Consider the following 19055-nt stretch of genomic DNA (forward strand, 5'->3'; position numbering starts at 1 on the left):
AACTGACTCTTCCAGAGCTGTGGAGAAAGGGCCCAAGTGGAACAGTATTCATGTCCTGAGATGTAGACTTGTGTCGTGTGCTGTGGGGCTCCAATGTGCCATTTCACTGTGTTAGAAGGATGCAGGGAGGAACTCACGTCCTTGTCTAGATGGCTAGTAGAGACCTTACTGAACCCAGAAATCTAGTGATTCGGGGAAGTGTAATCATCCATCACCTCCTGCTTAACAGGAACGGTCCGAAGGTGCATTCATCTCAGGCGATGCTAGATCAGTTCACCTGGAGGAAATGGACTCTGAGGCCCCTTTCCAAAGTCTACCCAGTATAAGCTCCGTTCCCAAATATCCACTAATTTCCCACTTAGCGGTCATGCGAGCAAACTAGCATATTAGTTGGGCAATCACTTGCTCCGTGCAACAGAAGGCAGACAGTCACATGGCGGCTATTTTTTCTTTCCCTTGCTCAGCGACTTGTCCAGAAGTTGGTCCAGTGCCAGAATGGCACAATATGTTCCCAGGGCTGGAGCAGATATTGCTGTGGCAGCAGGGAGATAAATTAAGTTGATTTTTCAAGTCAGTGTTACTCAGAAGCGATTCGATCGATTTATGGGTGTCAGCCAGTCTTATCAGAAAGGGAAAGGAGTTTGTAAGCCACCTTGAGTCTCCTTACAGGAAAGAAAGGTGGGTTTAAACTCATGCAGGAGGTCGATGGGCGGCCTCCCTCCCTGCCCTCCTCCTCCTCTCTTCTTCTTCTTCTTCTTCTTCTTCTTCTTCTTCTTCTTCTTCTTCTTCTTCGTCGTCGGCGTCGTCGTCGTCGTCGTCGTCGTCGTCGTCGTCGTCATAGCTTTACAGGAACCTCCTGGCTTACAACCACCTCACAGGCTAATTCGGACTGGGCATTGGTTCCAAACCCCATCGCTAGTTCCATTCCTTTTCTTTAGATAAGACCGCCAGCTTGAGGGTGGGAAACTATTGGAGATTTTGGGGGGTGTTGTCTGTGAAAGAAGGGTTCGGAGAACGGTGGGGTTCTCAGCAGGACGCAATGCCATAGAGCCCACCCTCCAAGGCAACTATTTCCTCCAGGGGACCTGGTCTCTTGTGCATTTGTAATTGAGATTTTCACATTTAGTGTTTTAATTTTAACAATATGGCACGGTGAAATAAAGTATACATTTAATGTATTTTAGCGGAGAGTTATTCGACGTCTCAACTTCTGAGGGAAAAGAGCGCTCTGCAGAGAATAGCACTGTTAGGTCCACCCATCACAGCAGCCATTTTTTCCTAGGAAACTGATTTCTGTTGCCTGGAGACGAGTTCTAATCCCAAGAGTTCTCCAGGCCCCAACTGGAGGCTGGCAACCCTAGCAATTAGTAAAGAACAGCAGGGACCAGGAGCCCAAAACCAGTGACTAAGGGAGGGGGAACTGTGGCCGGGGCATGAACTGCCTGCGCATGCCCTCACTGCCTCGACATACCCTGGCCACGCCCACCCCCTGGCCACACCCACACCCCCACCCCCACTGCAATGGCAGCGCCCGAGACAAACCGCCCCAGATGTCCCCATTGCAGCTACGTGCCTGCCCTAAACAAAGAAACAAGGAGTAAGAAATAGTTTAGCGAAACCTCCAGGTAAGATGAGGAAGCAAGGAAAAAACGATGCCCAGAGCCCCAGAGCCTGGGTCACCATCGAGTTCAACCAACAAGAAAATACCTTCTGGACTTCTGGGACAGGGCTGGTGTTGGTGAACCCTGAGACGGGGCAGCTGCCAGGGTCCAGAGTGTCTGGTGGGGAAGCCCCCTGCTGACCACCTGTCCTTCCCCCACCTACCTGCTTGAACATATTCTGCCATCTTTTATTCAGGGAATGGGCACGGGCAGGTGATGCAGGCATCTGCAAGGGCGGGTGATGAGAGGGCTTGTGAGGGGGGTAGGAAAGGAAGGCCAAATGAGTGGGTCAGAGGGGGGAGGGATGAGAGGGCACCCTGCTGATAGGAAAGGGGGGGGCTGGGCACTCTCTGCCTCTCTGCCTAGCCACACACCCCCGCCACCCCATCTGGATCCAGCTCTGTTCCAAGATGCCAATGGTCCTTTCCGCACGGATACTTTAAAACGTTTTGGGACAGGAATTAAAATATTTCCTCCAAGGAGTTCTGCATTCACCCCCCCCCCCCAAAAAAAAAGAAACGTTTTATTTGCAGCCTCAGAATGTTTTACGTACATCCTCTTTTCTAGCCATTCTTTTGGCTGAAACTTTTTTTTTTAAAAAAAGGCTTCATCTGCCTGTGTCATCCCTTTAAGATGCAGTTTTGTGAGCTCACTCCTTTTTTTGAGGGGCTTCATCCTCACAACACTGACGACAGAAGACTCGGGGAATTGTAGTAGAAGGCTGGGAAGCATACCGTGTTTCCCCGAATACAAGACAATATCTTATATTAATTTTTGCTCCCAAAGATGCGCTATGTCTTATTTTCAGGGGATGTCTTATTTTTCTGTGTTCTGTGCGTCGGGCGTGCTTCCAAACAAAAACTTTGCTATGTCTTACTTTCGGGGGAATGCCTTATATTTCGCACTTCAGCAAAACCTGTACTACGTCTTATTTTTAGGGGATGTCTTATATTCGGGGAAACAGGGTGGAAGCACCGATTGGTCCATGAATTGGGGAAAAAACAGAGAAAAATAGAAAACGGTAGCCAGACATCATTTCAAGGGGGTGAGTGTGAACAGAAGGGGAGGGGTTGAAATTTTTTTACAAACGTTATACAAACGTTTTAGGAGGTTTGTGCGGAAAGGGCCTAATTGGCGGGCAAAGTCAGTCGCGTAGCAATCCCACCCACTGCCCTATCTCCTGACTCCAATCTTCTCAGCAGCGTGCATTTATCAAGAACAGCACAGTAGGAACCGTTGAGCCCGTGGTTACCTGGAGGAGTTGGAGGAGTGCATCGGTGCGTGATACACGCTCTCGGTGATTCTTTGGTGCAGCTGGCTTGCCTCTGTCAAAGGAAACAAGAAAGGGAGGCTCGGATCGAGTTCTTGACATCTGTGTGCACATCCGTGGACATTATGAACACTTCCGCTTTGGGGCTGGGAACTCGATATAACATACAAAGGGGCTCTTTTTATGTTACCTGAGCTGTTGCTAAGTAGTTGACAATGGGTGAAAAACAGGCGGTTAAGTAGCTAGCAATATGCTATGGAATAAATGGTGCAACTAGTGGTGGTTATTCAAGCGTGTCAACAAATCCCTTCAGTCTAAAGAGATCTACTCGATTCCCACCATCTGATGACTGCAGTAGTCAATGCTTGGAATGGGAGTGAGTGTTTAAATCTAACCACAGCTGTAATGTAGATCAAGGTGATGGGGGAAATGGCTGCTTGGAAGAAGAAGAGGAAGAGTTTGGATTTATATCCCCCCCTTTCTTTCCTGTAAGGGACTCAAAGGGGCTTACAATCTCCTTTCCCTCCCCCCCCCCACAATAAAATCTGTGAGGTGGGTGGGGCTGAGAGAGCTCCAAAGAACTGTGACTAGCCCAAGGTCACTCAGCTGGCATGTGCTGAAGTGCACAGGCTAATTTGGTTCACCAGATAAGCCTTCCCAGCTCAAGTGGCAGAGCGAAGAATCAAACCCAGTTCTCCAGATTAGAGTGCACCTGCTCTTAACTACTACACCATGCTGGCTCTATTTGGAAGGTGGACTCTATTGTATTATACCCAGTGGTGGGATCCAAAAATTTTAGTAACAGGTTCCCATGGTGGTGGGATTCAAACTGTGGTGTAGCGCCAATGGGGCTGGGCGGGGCATTCCTGGGCGGGGCTGTGGCAAGGACGCAGCTGCTGTGCCAGTCCTTGGGTGGGAAACGAATGCACGCAGGCGCAGGCTGCCACGCACGCCGGTGCACCTCCTGCTAGACTGCTTCAAGTTCTGCGGGCTACTGCTGAGAGGAGGGGCATAACTAAGGCAAAAATCACGTGGCAAAATCACCAATTAGTAACCCCCTCTCAGCACACACAAATAATTAGTAACCTACTCTCGGGAACCTGTGAGAATCTGCTGGATCCCACCTCTGATTACACCCCATTGAGGTCCCTCCCCTTCCTAAACCCCGCCTTTCTTAGGCTCCACCCCCAAAGTCTCCAAGTTGGAGCCAAAACCTCTCTTGGACTAAGTGACAAGACAGGCTCAAAAGAGCAACTGATCCAGACTGATGGTCTTCATGGCAGAGTAGGACGGGACACTCTGGCCACGACACCAAACTGGACCTTCATGTTCATTCTAATAACCTGGTGGGAGATGCTGGAACTTCCTCTGTCTGGGGAGTATGTGCGCCATGTGCCATCAAGTTGTTTCTGACTTTTGGTGACCCTGTGAATTAATGTCCTCCAAAACATCCTATCGCAGTGGTGGCGAACCTTTGGCACTCCAGATGTTATGGACTGCAATTCCCATCAGCCCCTGCCAGCATGGCCAATTGGCCATGCTGGAAGGGCCTGATGGGAATTGTAGTCCATAACATCTGGAGTGCCAAAGTTCGCCACCACGGTCCTATCGCTAACAGCCTTGCTCAGGTCTAGCAAACTGCGGCTTGATGACTGGACCGATTCACATAAGGTTGCGAAACGGTAACCAATGACTCCCCTCCACAAGTGTAAAGTGGTACGGCCCATTCATTGGGTTGGGAAATACTTGGAGATTTTGGGAATGGAGCTTGAGGAGGGCAGGGTTTGGAGAATGGTAGGGATCTCAGCAGGGGACAGTGTCATCGTGTCCACCCCACAAAGCAGCCATTTTCTCCGGGGGAACCGGTCTCCGCCGTCTGGAGATCAACGGTGACACCAAGAGATTTCCAGGCCCCACCTGGAGGCTGGCATCCATTCTGCCACCTCAGGATCCTAAAGGCTCCCTCTGCTGTATCTGCAGACCTGACCCCGTCTACGTCCTTCGGAGGGGCCTGCAGATCTTTCTGTGGAAACAGACAACAGCGCCTCCTGCAGGAAGCAGAGGGCTCAACAAGCAGCCATCCTGCTGACAGGCCGGTCTTGCCGTTGCAATCCATGACGACTGAATTAGTCGCACGTTGATTTTGAGACTGCAATTCAGAGGTGGGATCCAGCAGGTTCTCACAGGTTCCCGAGAGTAGGTTACTAATTATTTGTGTGTGCCGAGAGAGGGGTTACTAATGGGTGATTTTGCCACGTGATTTTTGCCTTAGTTATGCCCCTCCTCTCAGCAGTAGCGTGCAGAACTTGACGCAGTCTAGCAGGAGGTGCACCGGCATGCGTGGCAGCCTGCGCCTGCGTGCATTCGTTTCCCACCCAAGGACTGGCGCAGCAGCTGCGTCCTTGCCACAGCCGCGCCCAGGAATGCCCCGCCCCCGGAATGCCCGGCCACGTCCCTGTCATGCCCCGCCCAGCCCCATTGGCGCTACGCCACAGTTTGAATCCCATCACCATGGGAACCTGTTACTAAATTTTTTGGATCCCACCACTGGGTATAATACAATAGAGTCCACCTTCCAAATAGAGCCAGCATGGTGTAGTAGTTAAGAGCAGGTGCACTCTAATCTGGAGAACCGGGTTTGATTCCCCGCTCTGCCACTTGAGCTGGGAAGGCTTATCTGGTGAACCAGATTAGCCTGTGCACTCCAGCACATGCCGGCTGGGTGACCTTGGGCTAGTCACAGTTCTTTGGAGCTCTCTCAGCCCCACCCACCTCACAGATTTTATTGTGGGGGGGGGCGGGGAGGGAAAGGAGATTGTAAGCCCCTTTGAGTCCTTGCCACAGCCCTGCCCAGGAACGCCCCACCCCCGGAATGCCCGGCCACGCCCCCATTGTGCCCCGCCCAGTCCCATTGACGCTATGCCACAGTTTGAATCCCACCACCATGGGAACCTGTTACTAAAATGTTTGGATCCCACCACTGCTGCAATCGCATGAAAGTTTCGCTTCTGTCTCTGAGCTGAAAATAACCACTTATTGCTTAACTGGGGCACGGGTAGCTTCGAATCAGGGCAGTTCTGGAATGTGATGAATAAGGCAAAACAACATGGAAGCTGACCTGTATGATAGAGCGCCCGGTAGTATGCTAATAACTGTTTAAAATAACAGTTTAAAATAAATAAAAGAATTATAGGGAGGACCAGTTAGCTCAGAAGCAGAGAGGGAAAGGTTGTTAAAAGGCATCAGGAGCAAGCCCCGAGTCCTCTAGGAGATTTGGCGAGGTAAAAATGTAACAGACAGACAGACAGACAGACAGACAGACAGACAGACAGACAGACAGACAGACAGACAGACAGACAGACAGACAGAGGACGGACGGACGGACGGACGGACGGACGGACGGACGGACGGATAGAGCGAGCGAGCGAGCGAGCCAAGGGGATGCTTAGGGTTGCCAATCTCCAGGTGGGGCCTGGATATCTCCTGGAATGACAACTGATCTCCAGGTAGGGTTGTGGGAAAGCTGGTCAGGGGGCAGGTACAGCAAGCATTGATCAGGCTCATGAGTGATGGCGCTGCTTCCCGCTTAGCCTTCCCAACCCAGCCAGTCAGGGGTTCTCTTCTCAAGGTCAGTTTGAGAAACAAGAAGAAGAAGAGTTTGGATTTATACCCCACCTTTCTCTCCTGTAAGGAGACTCAAGGTGGATTACAAGCTCCTTGTCCTTCCTCTCCCCACAACAGACCCCTTGTGAGGCAGGTGGGGCTGAGAGAGCTCCAAAGAACTGTGTCTAGTTTAAGGTCACCCAGCAGGAATGTAGGAGTGCAGAAACACATCTGGTTCACCAGATAAGCCTCTGCCACTCAGGAGGAGGGGTGGGGAATCAAACCCGGTTCTCCAGATTAGAATCCACCTGCTCTTAACCACTACACCATGTTGGGGATCAGTGGGGAAGAAGGATTATTATTGCTGTTCAAGGTGATGCCCCATTAGGAGAAGGGGGAAAATTCAGGGTCTTAAAGGTGAAAACCCAAACCTTTAACCTGTTGCTTTATTTTTAGTTTTGTATTTCTAGTCTTCTAGGCCACCATTCCCCAGGTGGTCTCAGGGCGGCGAACAGCAAAGAATTCACTATATAATACTATAAAAATTGCAAAACTGATACAGTTCCAATACAAACCCTATGCCTTGCCACTATTTAAAATGAGGGGAAATCAATCAATCCAACACCGCCCACTCAATATTATCAACCATGTCAGGCAGTGGTGGGATCCAAAAATTTTAGTAACAGGTTCCCATGGTGGTGGGATTCAAACAGTGGCGTAGCGCCAATGGAGCTGAGCGGGGCATGACTGGGCGGGGGATTAATAATTTCACTGCTACTGTAAAAAACTCTTACTGAAAAAAAAGTTCCTAATTTCCAGCTGGTATCTTTCTGTCCATAATTTAAACTCATTATAGCAAGTCCTATCGTCTACTGCCAACAGAAACAACCACTTCTCCTCTAATTGACTGCCTGTCAAATACTTAATACTTTCAAACACTTAATTTTGTTTCTAGAAATCAAAAGAAGGATGCTTTCCTTAAACAAGGAACTTTACCATATTTCTAAAACATGTTTTCAAAACAGCCCAACAGGGAGAATTATCCCGTTTTCTACCTTCGCTCACCAGCCACATAGGAAACAACAGGACATTATGGTTTTTGGACCTAATGGAATTTCTAACGGAAAAGCAGACCCAATTAGTGGAACCCTCCCTCCTCAGCAATAAATAATAAAATAATGAGTAACCCACTCTCGGGAACTGGTGAGAACCTGCTGGATCCCACCTCTGATGTCAGGGAGAAAGGAGAAGGAACGGGTGCAGGGAGGATGGCCAGCAAAGTAAAAAAAAGGACTCCTAACAACGAAGGTGGGCAACCAAGACCTGTCAGGATGACCCCAGGTTCTGATGGAAAAGCTGCAGTTGGCCAGGAACAAAGGAGAGGACAGGAGTTCCCTCCCTCCCACCTGGCTGGAAGCACCTGGCCATTTGCATAAGCAGAAGGAACATTCACGTTCTCTATACAGGGCCGGCCGGTTGTGGCTGTTTGATTGCCCTCAGCTGCACAAATTTGTTCAACAGCCCAACATGTTTTCCTGCAGGTGGGAAGTGTGAAAGCTGCGTTCTGCGCCAAAGCTGCAGGCGGAGAATGTGGACAGTGGGCGGGAGTTTTGGGGGGAAGCCGCTCTGCCAATTGGCAGACGCTGCATACTCTTCCCTTGCTGGGAGAAGGTGGGGGAAAGGAGGGAGGGAAAAAAAATAATAGGGCTTATTGTAGGGTTGTGCGATCTTGCGGATGTTGTGGCTTTTCCCCGCTGTGTGGCTGTGGCATGGTAGTTTTTGCTCCTAACGCCGTGGTGGCGAACCTTTGGCACTCCAGATGTTATAGACTACAATTCCCATCAGCCCCTGCCAGCATTGCCAATTGGCCATGCTGGCAGGGGCTGATGGGAATTGTAGTCCATAACATCTGGAGTGCCAAAGGTTCTGCCAACGCAATTACCTCGTCCTAACGCGAGTCTCAAGATCTATGTTGGCATCTTCAGAGGCACGTCATGGTGAGATGGAGTGATTGAGTGATGGGGTATATGTTTTATCCGCCTCACAGGGCGGTGAGGCTCATTTGCATGTATCTGGGTTGCATTGGCTGCAGCAGTTGCATTGGCTGCAGCAGTTGCAATGACACTCACAACTGCCTTTGCATTTGCAGTCACATTTGCAACAGCACCTGCAATTGCATTAGCATTAGCACGTGTCTGGGTGGAGTTTGTTCGCAATGGCCTTTGAATGTCTCTGGGTTTTGGTTTTGGTGTTTTTTAGTACTGGTGGCCAGGTTTTGTTGATTGTCAGACTCTCTTCCTTTTTGTTGAACTTGCCCCAGTGTGTGTGGCTTTCAGTGGCTGAGTAGTCTGATATAGTAGCTGTTGAAGTCATCAAGAATTTCTGTGTCTTCAAATAAGATCCTATCCCCAGCTTGGTTTAGACCATGTTCGGCTGCTGCTGGTTTCCCAGGTTGGGTTAGCCAGCACTGAACATAAGAACATAAGAACTAGCCTGCTGGATCAGACCAGAGTCCATCTAGTCCAGCACTCTGCTACTCGCAGTGGCCCACCAGGTGCCTTTGGGAGCTTCCATGCAGGATGTGAAAGCAATGGCCTTCTGCTGCTGCTGCTCCTGAGCACCTGGTCTGCTAAGGCATTTGCAGTCTGAAATCAGTGCCTTTCATGTTCTTTAGTTCTTGTCAGAATGCTGCATTTTGTAGTTCCTAAATATATTTGTTCACAGCTGCATAATATGCAATAGGCTGTGGGGGTAAGGGCATCTATGTTGTCCTTTGCTGACTGTGGCATTGGTTGAATTTTTCTGGTGGATCTGAAGACCCTTCGTGTGAAGTGGGTCTACCTCACCCTTCTGTGAGGTGGACAAAACATATACCCCACCACACTACACTGTGCCACAGAGAGAAAAACGGAGAGAAACACATCTCACCATGACATGCCTGTGAACACGCCAGCCATAGACGTTTTAGAAGAAGAAGAGTTTGGATTTATATCCTCCCCTTTCTCTCCTGCAGGAGACTCAAAGTGGGCTGGATAATCTTCCTTGCCCCTTTCCTCACAACAAACACCCTGTGAGGTGGGTGGGGCTGAGAGGAGTCTCCAAGAAGCTAGACTTCAGCTCCAAGGTCAGCCCAGCTGGAGCAAAGGTAGGGAGTGTACAGGCTAATCTGAATTCCCTAGATAAGCCTCCACAGCTCAGGAAGCAGAGCTGGGAATCAAACCCGGTTCCTCCATGTTTGGAGCAAAAACTACCAGCCCACGGCCACACAGACCAGAAAACCCACAACGGCCCTAAAAGCCTTCAACATCAGCCTTCTAACTACCTCCTGCCTTGAAAACCTTATGGGCTTGCCTTAAGTGACTTAATAGCACAAAATTGGGCAGACCTATTGGAACAGCCAAGAGTAGAAGACTCTGCAGGGGGCCGAAGAAAGCAGCTAGATAGCATAGTGAGGTCGGCACCTTTGCTCCTGTTAAGAGCCCTTTCTTGTATGTCTCCAGATTGCTACTCTTAAGGCAATATCGAGCTTCTTCTTGGAAGTTCTACCTACACTAATGGCCCAATCCAGAGTATGTGTGTGTGTGTGTGTGGGGGGGGCTAAAACATTTAGGGAGGTGGCGAGGCCTCTGCTGGCAGATTTGCCCTCCCTGGAACATGGTCTAAAGAGCAGCAGTGGCGTAGGAGGTTAAGAGCTCATGTATCTAATCTGGAGGAACCGGGTTTGATTCCCAGCTCTGCCGCTTGAGCTGTGGAGGCTTATCTGGGGAATTCAGATTAGCCTGTGCACTCCCACACACGCCAGCTGGGTGACCTTGGGCTAGTCACAGCTTCTCGGAGCTCTCTCAGCCCCACCTACCTCACAGGGTGTTTGTTGTGAGGGGGGGAAGGGCAAGGAGAGTGTAAGCCCCTTTGAGTCTCCTGCAGGAGAGAAAGGGGATTATAAATCCAAACTCCTCCTCCTCCCTCCTCCTCCTCCTCCTCCCTCCTCCTCCCTCCTCCTCCCTCCTCCCTCCTCCTCTTCTTCCTTCTTCTTCTTCTTCTTCTTCTTCTTCTTCTTCTTCTTCTTCTTCTTCTTCTTTCTTCTTCTTCTTCTTCTTCTTCTTCTTCTTCTTCTTCTTCTTCTTCTTCTTCTTCTTCTTCTTCTTTTCTCTTACTCCAGACATTGATATTGTGAGGGGTAAATTTTTGGTTAGGGAGGTGGGCTGCCCTCAAGCAGTGTGGCATATCTAGGGGGACAGCTCATAATTACTCCCGAATCTGTCTAACCACCTTCTTAAAAACATTCCCTGCACTGGAGAGAGGCTCTGCTGTGGCCCGGTTGCAAAGCTCCCCACCCACTTTGTGGCTCATGTAGAGATACAACAGACAGACTCCCTTAGAATGTAACAATGCTATTTCTCCAAACACAGCAACAGTTCTCCCTGACGTGCCCCTGGTGAGCCCAACTCCAGAAGGGTGCGGCTTAGAATAAACAAGGCTGCGCAGGATCCTACCTCTGCAAGCTTCCAGTTGTCCTGTCAGGACTTTCCTAATTTCAGAGACCCAGGTGTTTTTCAGCTCCACAGAAGCAGCCTATAAAAATAGAACAAATGCAAATCACAGATCAGGCAGAGAGTCAGGGAGAGGGAATCACCTTAGATGCCTGGGAGTTTATGTGGGTTAATCTGCATCTCCTCACAGCTTGCTCCAGGCATTGCTTCACAAATCACCCTGGCGGATTGCCTCACCCTCTCCGCCCTCGCTTTTGTTTGTCAAAATCAGCACTCACAAAATTATCTTCCAGGATTAGAAGCCAGGGACAACAGAGAAGCCAGGGACAACAGATAGACTGGGCTCCGGTTCCAGCCTATAGCCTACAAAGATCAGTTCCTCTTGGAGGGGCAGGGAATAGTTGCGGTTTTTTTGGGGGGGGGGGAGGGCTCGATGGGCCAAAATTCCACTGAGGCCCCTCCCTTCTCCAAACCCCACCCTCCCCAGGATCCATCCTCAGATTGACAGGAATTTCCCAATCCAGAGTTGGTGAGACCGAGGCTGAAATGAAAAAGGGTGGTTTCTATCTATACAGGCACAGACTTGTGTGGTTTCTCCATAGCTGGTGCTGATAAAGTGATGCGGCCATGCATTCCTACCGCCTCTGCCACAGTCCCTCAGGCAGGAAACCCTCCCTCCCCACTGGCGGCCCACTGGCAAGGCAGCTGCCCAGGGCATCACCTTGTGCACTCAAAATGCTGGGCTCCGTTTTGGCATTTTAGTGGTTTTCCATTATTGGCCTGCAGGGGGCGCAGTTATTAGGCTAGAGGCACCAAAATTTCAGCGTATCATCAGGAGACTGTCCTTATGCTACCCCCGCCAAGTTTGGTGAGATTTGGTTCAGGGAGTCCAAAGTTATGGGCTCCCAAAAAGGTGTTCTTATCCCCCCATTGTTTCCAATGGGAGCCTAATAGGAGATGGGGTTACAGTTTTGAGGGTCCATAACCTTTGGCCCCCCTGAACCGTGTAAACTGCACTTCAAACTTGGGGAATCGACATTAGGCAGTCTTCCTGATGAGACCATGCCAGGAGACTGCCTTCAGAATTTAAAGCCTGCAACTCCCCATTGACAGTAATGCAGAAACAACAGGATTTCAGCAATTTCTCGGGATGTTCTGCAGGAGTGGTTCTGGACGATACGGTCAGGGTTTCTCAAAAGTATCATCCGGAGATCGTCATGATGGCACTTCAAGTTGTTTGGTGCAGTTTGGTTCAGGGGCCCAGCTATGACCCCTCAAAAGGGTATTCCCATCTCCTTAGAAGTAAAGAAGAATTTGAGGGTCCATAACTTTGACCCTCTAGTCCAACCAAATTGAAACTTTGGGGTACCTATATGACAGTTTCTGTGATGATACCCCTGAAATTTTGGTGTTGATATTATCAAAAATGCACCCCCCAGGAACATCCCAGAAATTTGCCCAAGAATCTTTGTTCTTGGTATTGAGTTTTCGTATTGCTGCCCATAAAGGTGCTGGGGAGGGGGGGAATTTCTGAAGGCATGGCTCAAACTTTCATGGTCTCTATCAGAAGGTTGCCCTGGACGATACCCCCCCCCCCCAGGTTTGGTGAAGTTTGGTTTCAGGGGCTAAAAAGCTATGGACCCTCAAAAACTGTAGCCCCCATCTCCTATTAGCCCTACTGGAAACAATGGGGATGGGGCATCGCCTTTGGGAGTCCATAACTTGGACTCTTTGAACCAAACCTCACCAAACTTCAGGAGCAGCATAAGGACAGTCTCCCTTGATGATACGCTTGAAAATTTGGTGCTGATATGCCCAAAAACCTCACTCCCCTGTGAAAGGCAAATCTTAAATGCCCTGGTGCAAAAAAAAATTTGGTCGCGGGTGGAGTGCGCTCGCCCATGGGGAGTGGTGCATCCAATCCCCAGGTTTTGCCCAGGGCTGAAGTTTTCTGCCCAGGGCTGCCTCACAGCATACCTCTGCTCCCCGAAGGCCACCACAAGTATTGTGTGATTTTTTTTTAAAAAAACTATACAGCCAGAGGTGGGATCCAGCAGGTTCTCACAGGTTCCCGAGAGTAGGTTATCAATTATTTGTGTGTGCCGAGAGGGGTTACTAACTGCGATTTTGCCACGGATTTTTGCCCCTTAGTGACTCTTTTCCCCTCCTCTCAGCAGAAGCGCCGCGAGAACTTGAAGCAAAGTTCAGTTGCAGGTGCACTGGGCGCGGCGCGTTCGCAGCCTGCCGCGCATCTCGCTCACTAAGGATCCCCAGCTGCTGCTGCCCCATGGTTGTGCCCCAGGAATGCCCCGGCCCCAGAATTCTCACCATGCCCCCTTCGGCTGCGGCCCTCGCCACTTCAGCCCTTACTGGCTTACACCACAAGTTTGAATCCCACCACCATGGAACCTCCAGAGTTACTAAAAATTTGATCCCACCATTACACTGTTTACATAGTAATATTGTTATAGCTGTATAATTTTATACCAGCATGTGTGCTAGGGTTCCTCTGAATTCCCAGCTAGCTTAAAAAAGAAGGCTATTGGACAAGCTGGAAGGGTCCAGAGGAGGGCAACCAAAATGGTAAAAGGTCTGGAAGCCATGCCTTCTCCACGAGGACTTAGGGGGCTGGGGATGTTATGTTTGGTGAAGAGAAGGTGAAAAGGTGACCTGATAGCCATGTTTAGCTATTTGAAGGGATATCATGTCGAAGAGGAAGCAAGCTTGTTTTCTGCGGCTCCAGAGGCTAAGACCATGGGTTTAAGGTGAAGTCATGGGTTTAAGGTGAAGGAAAAGAGATTCCACCTAAACATCAGGAAAAACTTCTTGACAGTAAGGGCTGTTTGACAGTGGAATGCGCTACCTCAGAGTGTGGTGGAGTCTCCTCTTCTTGGAGGTTTTTAAAGAGAGGCTGGATGGCCATCTGTCAGAAGTGCTTTGATTGTGTGCATTGCAGGGGGTTGGACTTGATGGCCCTTGGGGTCTCTTCCAACTCTATGTTTCTATGAAAGTGAATACCTAGACCTTGCTATTGCAGAGAAATGCCTTTCCCCTTATATCTCTACAGTGGAAAGGGCTAGAGATTTTTTTTTAATGAAAGCTGGAAATTCAGAGAACCTGTACACATGTTGGCATGTCATTAACAATGGTACTGTATTATTCTTTTTTTTAAATTAGCTGCTTAGAGACCAGGACAGGATGGCCACCATGGGGAGAAGGTTAGGAAAAAATGGCTGCCATGTGGGTGACAAAATTCATATCTTCCCAACCACACAACAGCCATCCAACTTTTTAGTGCAATCTCTCCCAAAACCTTGGAGCAAAATTAAGAAGGTGGTGATGGCCACTAACCTGGATAGCTTTAAAAGGGCTTGGACAGATTTATGAAGTCGATCTATGGCTACCAATCTTGATCCTCCTTGATCTCAGATTGCAAATGCCTTAGCAGACCAGGTGCTCAGGAGCAGCAGCAGCAGAAGGCCATTGCTTTCACCTCTTGCACGTGAGCTCCCAAAGGCACCTGGTGGGCCACTGCGAGTAGCAGAGTGCTGGACTAGATGGACTCTGGTCTGATCCAGCTGGCTCTTTCTTATGTTTTTATGTTCTTAAGAAAGATCATAGAAAAGTGGGGGGAAACCCTTGGAGGTGCACAAATGCCATCCTAACACTGTGGGGAAGCTGTGAAAAAAAAATCCAAAAAGCATTGAACCCTGACAGACAGTCCCTGTGGAAATGGCTGAGATCTCCCATTCTGATTTTTAAAGTGGGAGAGAAGATGACGGACAGGTGTTCTAAATACCTCGCCGGGACTGCATTCCTTTATTCTGTTGCCTTTCCTGCCTGAAATGACAAATGCAGAGTATTTTTAGACGTTGCCAGGATCAGGAACCAAGGTTTGGGAAAAGGTTGGAGTGGCGGAGTGGCCAGTGGAGAGGCCTGAAAACCTCTTCTTCTTCCTCCTCCTCCCACATCAGAACAGGAAATATTTGTTTAGTTAAAGTCACATCCAGCTAAGATCAGGTTAGAGCCAGCAAAGCATATAGAGGGTGAAGTCACAGAAAAGGATCTGGGAGACCCAAGGCCAACTCCCCACTGGATAGGTTGCCAACTCCTTGTTGGGAAATTCCTGGAGATTTGAGGGTAGAGTAGGCTGACCAGACGTCCCGCTTTTGGCGGGACCATCACACCTTTAAACAATTTGTCCCGCGTCCCGCAGATTCTGCAAATTGTCCCGAGTTTTTGGGAGGCTGCTGCACTGCCTTCTGGGGCTAAGGCAGTGCGGGTAGAAGCCTCCCATGCCGCTCGCCGCTACACATGGGAGCACTCTGAGTCCCTCTGGGGCTTCGCCGCTTTGCTGCTCTGTAGACAGAGGCGGGAAACGACAAGCCGCAGAAGCGAGGTAAGGGCCGCCTTCCCCATCCCGGATCACAAAGGTGACCATCTGGTCACCTAGCGGTAGAGGATGGCGACGGAAGAAGAAGGAGGAGGAGGAGGAGGAGGAGGAGGAGGAGGAGGAGGAGGAGGAGGAGGAGGAGGAGGAGGAGGAGGAGGTTGGATTTATACCTCACCTTTCTCTCCTGTAAAGAGACTCAAGGTGGCTTACTCTCCCCACAACAAATACCTTGTGAGGTAGATGGGGCTGAGAGAGTTCTGAGAGAACTGTGATTAGCCCAAGGTTACCCAGCAAAAATGCAAGAGTGGGGAAACACATCTGGTTCACCAGATAAGCTTCAGCCACTCAGGTGGAGGAGTGGGGGATCGAACCCGGTTCTCCAGATTAGAACCCACCTGCTCTTAACCACTACACCACGCTGGGGTTGGGAGAGAGATCAGCAGGAATCCAAAGCTGTAGATTCCGCTCTCCAAAGCTTCTATTTTCTCCAGGGGAGTTGATCTCTGCAGCCCAGAGACCAGTTGTAATCCCAGCCTCTGCTTGGAGGTTGGCAACTGAACCACTCAACCAGGATTCTCGCTGGGAAACTTTGGGTTGGTCATTGCCTTTCAGCCTACTGATAGACTGATTGATTTGACTTCTGACCCGCTCTCCTGGCCAAAGCAGGCTCAGAGCAGCTTCCAACACTTCAATAAAAACACACAGTACAGTTACGCCTTTAAAAGATCCAACCAGGGTGAGGCAATTAAAATAAAGTACAGTAAACATCTCTGCCAGTTCCTCTTATCTGCACTATAAAATAGGAGGGGAGGGAAAGGGAAGGGAAGGGAAGTAAAGAAGCAGATACGGAGCAAACCCCATGGATGCCCTCAACCATAGGCCTGGTGGAACAGTTCTGTCTTACAAGCCCTGCAGAACTGTGATAGATCCTCCAGGGCCCTCATTGGACAGCACGTTCCACCAAGTCGGGGCCACAACCGAGAAGGCTCCGCTCTAGTTGAGGGCAGCCAGACGTTTTTTAGGCCAGTGATCACCAGTAGGTTGCTGTTTGCAGAGTGTAATGCTCCTTGGGGGACCTATTGAGAGAAGCTGTCCCACAGGTAAGATGGTCTCAGACCGTTTAGGAGCAAAGGGTTGCTTCAGAACCTGCGGCTCTCAGATGTTCTGGGAACTACATATTCTATCCAGCCCTACCAGCATGGCCAATTGGCCATGCTGACAGAGGCTGATGGGAATTGTAGTTCCTGAACATCTGGAGAGCCGCAGGTTCCCTACCCCTGGTTTAGGGTCTAAAACTTTGAGACTGACCTGGTACTCCACCAGGAGCCAGCGCAGCTGGTAAAGCACTGGTCCAATGTGGTCTCTCCAGCGTCCCTGGTGAGGACCTCAAGTAAAAGCCGCATTTATGGACCAACATAACACATATAACACATCTGACATTTCTAACTTAGACGTTAAAATAAAATCTTGTTTGTCTTTCAAGTGCCGAAACACATTCTACACCACAGTGTTGTTGTGAACAGTGGGATACAAAACATTTTAGTAACAGGAGTTCCCATGGTGGTGGGATTCAAACAGTGGCATGTGAGTGCCAATGATGGGCTGGCTAGCCCGAGGCATGCACGAGGCATGGCCAGGCATTCCAGGAAGCGGGGCATTCCTGGGTATTGCTGTAGCAAGGACGCAGCTGCTGCGTCGATCCTTGGGCGGAAACAGAGATTTAACGCAGGGCGCTAGTACGCAGGCACCTTGCAGCCAGAGTGCACCTCCTGCTAGACTGCTTCAAGTTCTGCCGTAGCTTATTGCTGAGAGAGGAGGGGCTGTAATTAACTAAGGCAAAAATCGCTGCGGCAAAATCAACAATTACCCTGTTTCCCCCCTAATATAAGATTAATCCCTAAAAAATAAGACATAGTAGAGGTTTTGCTGAGAGTGCGAAATATAAGGCATTCTCCCGAAAGTAAAGTACATTATTAAAGCAAAAGTTTTTGTTTGGAAGCATGCCCAATGAACAGAACACAGGAAAATAAATAAGACATCCCCTAGAAGAAAATAAGACATGGCACATCTTTTTTGGGAGCAAAAATTAATATAAGACACTGTCTCGATATATTTCAGGGAAACACTGAGTAGTAAACCCCTCCCTCGGCAATAATAATAATACATAATAATTAGTAACCTACTCTACCGAGACCTGTGAGAACCTGCTGGATCCCACCTCTGGTTGTGAGGCTGGAATAAACATAAGCACTGTCCTTAGCAGTTTGTAGGAAAAGCAGGATAAAAAAAGTGATAGAGGGGCAGACGTGTTTCCACTGGGAATGTCCTAATTCATTCGGTCATATCTCAGGAAATCCCCAAGCAAGTGGGGACTCCAGATATTTCTTCCTCGGGAGTTTTCCACGGCCCCTCAGTATTTCCCCTCAAGCGACTGTGATACCAATGGGGCTCATACAATTACAACTGAAATCGGAGTTGAAAATGGAGGAGAAAGAATAACAACCTGAATAATGTAGACCTCTTCTCTGCCGTTGTACCAGATTTCAAATTTCTTGTTATCCCCTTTAACGTTTTCAGTGATGCCGACCGTGCTCATCTGTTCAAAGGGAATATTAAAAGAAAAAGATGTTTTATCTTCACCGTATACAACCCATTATTTTGAGACAGTGTAACATAAGCACGTAAAGTCACCAAACAGTGATTCGTTTCTTCAGGTGCCAACTTTTCAGCTGGAACGGTAGCCATGCCCTAATCCCAGTTTATAAATTATCTGGATCGGTTATTACCTGTCGTGAAAAGCTGGCGCTAATCTCGCCGTTTTGGCAGCTGTGACGCCACGGAATGTGCACAAAGAGTACAGTTTCTGCTAAATAAGTGAAAGTTTGGTTTAGGTAAAAGGGGGAAATGTGTCTGAATACAAGGGGAGCTTGTGCGTTATTTGCAGGAAAGCACAGAACGAAATTAGAGCACCAAACATACACGAGACACCCTTTCTCTCAAGCGAAGGCAGCGGCAACGATTCGAGCAACTCCGCGGCATTTAGACACATCTGTCTTTGGAGTGACAGTTCAGACATCTCACCCGCTACGTAGCATATTTATGACTTTAACAGACAAATCCGCCTCGTATGCTCAGTTAAAGGACTGGTCCTCTGGATCCTAGTACTCAGCCTGAAGAAGATAACGGTGGGGTGGCCGATAAAAGCAAGCCCCTTCTTCTTCCCAGTAGAATTTAATCGCCCTGCAGTACTGTGCTGGGTACCATGAGGATGACAATTGACAAATGATTGTGCAAGTGTATGAAAGATATAAAAAGATGCCTTCTTTTGAGGAAGAGCTATGGTGTATCTAACTTGGTCCATTTCTGACGGAAAAATCTCTCTAGGGCAGTGGTGGCGAACCTATGGCACTCCAGATGTTCATGCACTACAGTTCCCATCAGCCCTGCCAGCATGGCCAATTGGCCATGCTGGCAGGGGCTGATGGGAATTGTAGTCCATGAACATCTGGAGTGCCACAGGTTCGCCACCACGGCTCTAGAGTCTCAGAGCTACTTCATAGATTACAATGGAGCTTTGCCAATTTTGGGTATTTTAAGAGAGTTGCGGTCAGTCCTGAGTTCCCAGACAATGTACCTGG

The 19055-nt window shown here is 49.2% G+C and overlaps 1 protein-coding gene across 1 annotated transcript in view; it reads right to left on the bottom strand.

Moving 5' to 3' along the window:
* Window positions 1–19055, bottom strand: part of LOC125438502 (guanine nucleotide exchange factor DBS-like) — a 124206-nt gene that overhangs the window by 32996 nt on the left and 72155 nt on the right. The window contains exons 12-14 of the mRNA XM_048506937.1: window positions 17921–18013; window positions 11028–11106; window positions 2914–2986 (exon numbers count right to left, since the gene is read on the bottom strand). Coding sequence (XP_048362894.1) covers window positions 2914–2986; window positions 11028–11106; window positions 17921–18013 — 245 coding nt within the window. The remainder of the gene's footprint in view (window positions 1–2913; window positions 2987–11027; window positions 11107–17920; window positions 18014–19055) is intronic.

Source organism: Sphaerodactylus townsendi, linkage group LG08, assembly GCF_021028975.2.
Source record: "Sphaerodactylus townsendi isolate TG3544 linkage group LG08, MPM_Stown_v2.3, whole genome shotgun sequence".
In the NCBI taxonomy this organism is placed as follows: domain Eukaryota; kingdom Metazoa; phylum Chordata; class Lepidosauria; order Squamata; family Sphaerodactylidae; genus Sphaerodactylus; species Sphaerodactylus townsendi.